Source organism: Panulirus ornatus, chromosome 14, assembly GCF_036320965.1.
Source record: "Panulirus ornatus isolate Po-2019 chromosome 14, ASM3632096v1, whole genome shotgun sequence".
Lineage (NCBI taxonomy): Eukaryota > Metazoa > Arthropoda > Malacostraca > Decapoda > Palinuridae > Panulirus > Panulirus ornatus.
This window is the reverse complement of record NC_092237.1, coordinates 5,958,192-5,964,804: the sequence shown is the minus strand read 5'-3', so window position 1 is coordinate 5,964,804 and position 6,613 is coordinate 5,958,192. Positions and strand designations below refer to the sequence as shown.

General features: G+C 45.0%; 1 protein-coding gene across 1 annotated transcript; it reads right to left on the bottom strand.

Moving 5' to 3' along the window:
* Positions 1-3,023: 3,023 nt before the first annotated feature.
* LOC139753058 (uncharacterized) lies at positions 3,024-6,216 on the bottom strand. The gene has a single exon (XM_071669155.1). The coding sequence runs from the start codon at positions 6,082-6,084 to the stop codon at positions 4,750-4,752; it is 1,335 nt and encodes a 444-aa protein (XP_071525256.1). The 5' UTR covers positions 6,085-6,216; the 3' UTR covers positions 3,024-4,749.
* Between the last annotated feature and the right edge of the window lie 397 nt (positions 6,217-6,613).

The following is a 6,613-nucleotide window of genomic DNA, read 5'->3' as shown; positions in this document are numbered from 1 at the left end:
CGTGGTCCTTGTGTTCCTTAAACGACAGGACACTGGGCGTGATGGAGGCGTGTGAGGGGCGCGTGGGCGTGGGGTGTGGGCGAGCTTCGCGGCCCCGCCGGTACAAAGCCCCACAATACGCTCTGCCCCCCCACCACGCACGAGGGTCGGGTCCGCGGTTATAATAAAGCATATTGATTGTTGACACAGTCCTGCCGCTGTCACGGTGCATGTGGTGGCAGGGTACTCTCGCACTACCACCCACCATCGCTACCACCACTACCAGGGGCCGTGGCTATCCTCTCCAGGACCCTATCCCCCTTCCGAGCGGCCTGAACGACGACCCACCCACCATCGCCCCACAGCAGTTACCATCAGCTCCGGTCACACAGCCTCCTGCATCGCCTCCCGTAGGATGCCATCCTACACCAGAGCTCCCCCGAGGACCTCCATCCTCGCCGCCTCCCGTGGGAAGGCCCCTCCTTCTCCTCGAAGACCCAAGACTTTCGAAGTCCAGCGGCGTCATCTATCGTTGGTGACCATGCTTTTCTAGAGCTGTCAAATGACCCTGATCCTCACACCCTCCTACAGGAAGCCAATTTGTCCTCCAGGGCTTCGTCGTTAACGCCTTCCCACGGCGGATTCCCTCCACCAGGCTGCCCAAAGACCTCCAGTCTTGGAGGAGGAACCTTGAATACCCTGTAATGGCATCACCTGTCGCTGAGGTCGTCCTTCGTCAGGGGATCCCATTTTCTCTCCTTCACTGTCATTTCTCGTCGAGGGGATCCCATTTTCTCTCATTCACTATCATTTCTCATCGTGGGGCAATTATCACACAGGATTATCTTCATATTCAGGAATAATTCTAATTAGTGTTGGCTAACACTTGAAAAAAAAAAGAATAGTATTCGTGGATGATCATGGATTGTTATTAATCTTCTAAATATTCAGTGTCGTGTTTGAAGAGGTCTGTAACAGGGAATCAAATTAATTTTATTAGAAAATCAAGAAAGTTAATTGAGGCTAATGGTTAAGTGAATTCCTTATAACAGGTAATGGGCCAAGGATTTCTTGTTATCACGGTGATGGTTACGAGGCACCGGGCAAATGATAATGGGATTAGACTACCATGGTTTGGAGTTTGGGGACAATTAAATACGGGTGCCAGAGAAGGGATAATAGTGACAGAAACGCTGCTGGGCAAGAAATTTTCGAGAGAAGGTAATTGTTAAGGAAACGATGATTAACGAAATGAAAAAGAAAGAGAATCTGAATCCTGAGTGAATACTGGGGGCGTGGTAGTTAATGGGGGTTTATCTAACAGGCTGTTGGCGGGCAACGATTGTTAAGATCATGTAAATCATGAATAACAACTGTAAGAACACAAAAACTTCACAAACAAAAATCATTATCCACTTAATCTTGCTGCTTAAAAATGATCAGAAAAATTAATACATTTTTTCTTTACTTTTGCTGATGAAAATTTTCAAGGGGCAAGATAATTAATTTTTCTAAATATCTTTCACTAATGAACCCACAGAGTTCCTTCATTCACCTTTTCCCACAACATTAAGGTAAGACTCCGTGCCTTTCGTTTGATCCTATCTCTTCATTTACCTTATATGTAAAAAAAAAAAAAAAATATGCATTACAATGATTAATGTGACTATAAAAGATTAATCGTGAAAGGTGAAACAGCTCAATACAATCAACTACTTCAGTTCATGGGTATTAATGATGGTAGTAGTAGTAGTAGTAGTAGTTGCAAAGGGAGAAGAAATAGTGGTAAAAGTAGTAGCAGCAGGTGACAAAAATCTATCTTATAAAATAATGTAATTTACAATGAAACTGATGGGAACAAGAATAACAATTACTAAGATGAAGATGACATAATTGGAGTAATATAAGACAATATTATAGGGAAAAGTATGATAATAATAACAATCATAACAATAATAATAATAATGATAATAATAATAATAACAATAATGATGATAATAGTAATAATGATAATAATAATAATAATAATAATAATAATAATAATAATAATAATAATAATGATAATATTAATAATAGATAATAATAATAAGAATAATAATAATTTCAAGAAAAATGTCATAAGGACATGAAAGTGTTGGTTGAACAAAAGAAATAATTAGTGGAAAACATTGGTGATACAGATGTGGCAGCAGCAACACCACTGCCTTTACTAAACTATTAGTTATGATGACATTAGAGTTCTCAGGTGGTTAAGAGTGCTAAAAGTATAAGCAGAAGTAATAGTTGTAAATATCATTATCATCATTACTATCATTAATCATCATTATCATTATCATCATCATTACTATCATTAATTAATGTTATCATTATTATTACTATCATTTTTGTTGCACTATCATTAATATTACCACTAAAATAATAATAGTAATAATAATTAATAATATTTTTATTATTATTATTATTATTATTATTATTATTATTATCATTATTATTATTATTATTATTATTATTATTTTTATAATTATTATACAGAGCAAATGAGTCATGGATAATGGCTTGGCGAAAAGAAAACAGGTGGTGAAAGCCTTGCATAAGATGATGTATGGCAAAGTGGCTGGAGTAGATGGGATTGCAGATGTATATCTTCAGGAGGGTGAGGACGGTGTTGTGGACATTACTAGTGTATACATGGCACAAGGTGAAGTTCCTGAGGACTGGCAACATGCCTATACTGAGCCACTGTATAGAAGCAAAAGCTAGAAAAGGGAATGTTGAAATTAAGGGAGTATTAATCTGATGAATATATATATATATATATATATATATATATATATATATATATATATATATATAGACGAAATGAAGGCCTACATGTCTAAGATTAAAAAGGACATTGAACTTAACACCAACTGGGGATTCCATTATCATCTTTTAAATATATATATATATATATATATATATATATATATATATATATATATATATATATATATATATATATATATATTCTAACTTCATCTGAAGGTCTCAATCAAACTTAAGTATTCTGGATGGAGACATTTATTCCTTAACATTACCATAAACGATATAACAATTCTATTTACAGAGATGGAACATTGCAATCTAAAAATAATAAATAAAAAATAAAACAATGAACAGTATCATCTGTGTACCACGTCGACCCTTCTAGCACACGACACTACTAGAAAGTTAAACCTAGGTTCTAGAAGTGAGTGACTTCTCAGGATAGAGATAAAAAGAACATGCTTCCACTGAGTAGATATACCTGCACAAACATACATCAGTGATAAAGGGGAAACTGGATTTATCTATGACTATTATCATCTAGGGAGACTAGTTACTTCTAGAGTGGACGTATGGTGGTGAACTATATAGAGACCGATGAACAAAATATAAAACGATGAGTCAGGAAACCAAGAACCTAGAAAACATGGGATTAGAGGGAAGAAATCTAAAAAACATATGCTTAGAAATTGTAAATCTAGAAACCATTGGTTTGTGGAAAAGCAGGAGACCCTAGAAACCACGGGAGTCGAACAGGTGATGATGGGTCTCTGAGACAACATCCCAACTTTTCTAGATTGGTGATTGGAAGGTGGTAAACAAACAGAAAACAGAGACAAAATATTAATCTAACTGAACTCGAATAGGAAATGTGTCAAGATAAATGATAAACGTAATTCACTGAGACTAAATCTGGTTAACCTTCTACGTCTATAGGGAGAGGTAATGGAATCAATGCGACACTAGTTGAAGACAGGGACACTGGGGGGGGTGTTCCTCGCTGTTTGCAGATGATGCGGAAGTGATCGGCTGGCGATCAACAGAGGGGAGAAGGGAAGAGAGAATAAGGGGGACGGGTTGAACGAGGAGTTACAGACGTGGGGGAAGTAAAACATGGAATTAAGAAAAGTGACGCAAGATGATATTTTTCTTCATCAGACACTTTTTGATTACAGACGGCAGGGCAGGGCAGTCCAGGAAGAACACTCACTCGAATCCCTTCATTTGTCCCGGGTCTCAGTGGTCTTCTTCAGGAGAGGATGAGAGGCTTTATCGCTCTCGCTCTCTCTCTCTCCTTCGGCACTAGACACACCACGTTCTCTGTTGATCGCCAGTCTTAAGTTTAACCGTCCGCGTTCCAGAAACAGAGAGAGAGAGAGAGAGAGAGAGAGAGAGAGAGAGAGAGAGAGAGAGAGAGAGAATTTTTTTTTCTTGTCTGTTCCTTATGGAATTTTTGAAAAGATTTTGTCAATAAGGTCTTACCAGTTCACTAGCACAACACTTCTTTCTTTTTTAATTGTTTTTTTGTTTTGTTTCACTGTTAACGACACGACACACACGCACGCACACACATATATATATATCTCCTTGGGAGATTTTTTTTTTGGTTTGGTTGGCACGTTTGGATACAGTCACGAAAAACAAAAACAAAATGTACTTTTCCAGCTTGGTTTGGTTGGCCCGTAAGGCGGGTCGTGAAGGTAATATTTTTTTTCCGACAAAGTTGAATTTGAACATGAGTTCCTCTTTCTGAGAGTTCCGAAGCTCCATGTTCAGGCGAAGTGAGTGCTTGAGTGAGAGAGGGGGAGTGAGAGTGGGAGAGAGAGAGAGAGAGAGAGAGAGAGAGAGAGAGAGAGAGAGGGAATACGTCTGGACTAGAACTTATGCATGGAGTGGGCGTAGGGTGGGCGCCAGGAGTGGGCGGGGGACGCTGTGGAACGGGTCGGTGGTGGTACACTGTCACCGTCAAATGGAACGGACGGAGGGGGACGTGCGGAGGAACAGTTCCTCCGGGGGCACCTGGGAACGCCCTCGTTCCCGTTCCGCCCGTTCCTCCGCTGTGGGGGGAAGTTTGTTCACGCCCATCTCTTCGTCAGGTGCGGGTACCGCCAAGCTCCTCCTCCTCCTGTCCTCTGGCGACGCCATCCGCCGCTCCTCTTCGTCGTCGTCGTCTTCTACGTGGATGGGCTCGTCCTCGTCCTCCTCCTCCTCGTCCGGGCTGAGCTCGTGGAGGTGGTGGGAGGAGCCCTGAAGCCTGAGCGAGGCCGTCGACGTCCGAGGAACCTCTCCCTCAGGACTTCGGAACACTGACGGAGGAGACTTCCCGCCAAGGAGGCGGGAAACGGAGTAGTCTGAGGCCGTTGAGGCCAGGGCGGCGGCGGCCGCGGCGGAGGTGCGCGGCGCCATGGCCTGAGGCCGGAGAGGTAATGATGAGGTAAATGGGTTGAGGACAGAGAGCGAGGCCAGGGTCAGGTGAGGTATGTTGACAGCGGCCGGTCTGACCAAGGGCGCGGCCCCTCCGCACGGCGCCAGCGACGCCGCCATGGCCGCTGCGGCGTACAGGTGGTGTAGGGAGGGCGTGAGGGGCGGCGGGTGAGGCAGCATGGGCGGCAGCGGGTGGTAGGGCGAGTACTGAGAAGAGGTGGGCGGCAGCGTGGGCGGCGGCGGGTAGGGCATCGGGCGGTGGGCGAGCGGCGAGGCGTGTGGTAACGGGGGCGGCAGGAACCCGCCCAGAGGTAGGGACGCGGGCGGCATGGGCGGCAGGGACTGGGGCAGCTTGGCGTCGGAGGCGGCCAGGCTCTCGACGGTGAAGGGCTGCTTGGTCGTCTGCTGGTGCGGGAGGGCGGGCACGACTCCAGCCCCGGCGCCCAGCAGCGTCTCCCCGGAACACCGCGAGGCCTCCAGACACCGTAGCGGGTTGTTGATCTGCGCCAGGCCGGCCTCGAGGGCGTCCTTCTCCGGCTTGGGTATCTTGAAGCGCTTCCTGCGCCTGAGGAAGCTGCCGTTCTCGAACATGTTCATGGCTGATGGATGTAGGGTCCAGTAAGCGCCCTTACCTGGCCTGTCTGGTCGGCGGGGTATCTTGATGAAGCAATCATTGAAGGAGAGGTTGTGGCGCAGGGAGTTCTGCCAACGCTGAGTATTCTTGCGGTAGTAGGGGAAGTTGTCCATAATGAACTTGTAGATCTCCGAGAGCGTACACATCTTTTCCGGGCTGTTCCAGATGGCCATCGCCGTCAGCGAGATGTACGAGTAGGGCGGCTTCTGGTCCCCGTAGCTCTCGCGGGAAGGGCGCGGCATCCTGGCGGTGGCTTGGTTCTCAAAAAAAAAAAATATCACTCGAGCATCCGATCGCAGTAGGGACGGAACACTCGTGTAAAGCACCGGAACAGTTTTACGGAGCGCACGTCAGGTGAGCGTATACCCCAACACCCGGAGACCATCACTGGTAATCCCGGCCAACATTTGTAACATATAAGGCAGCCACTTCACACCTCCGACTCCGCCCCCAAGCCTCTGATTGGCCAGCTACATACTAGGGGGCGGGGCCAGAGCGGTCGAAGGGGAGGAGATTCACGCACTACTAACCACCCCGGCCTCGTCCGAACCCCGTAACTTTAAACATTAAAGTCCCTTTGATATATAGTGCTCGGGGAACATGAATGATGTTATGATATTCCAAGAGATTAAGTTTAAGTGGCCTCACTCTTGTAAATATCGAATGATTTATGGATGTATTTTTTTCTAATAAACCATTACCGCAGGTTTCGAACACAAGTACATTAAATCAAACCACCTGATTGATCATTAGCATACGACACCTGGCCAC

What these genes read in the sequence shown, in the direction of transcription:
- LOC139753058 (XM_071669155.1), bottom strand. Translation starts at nt 6,084, where the DNA reads ATGCCGCGCCCTTCCCGCGAGAGCTACGGGGACCAGAAGCCGCCCTAC.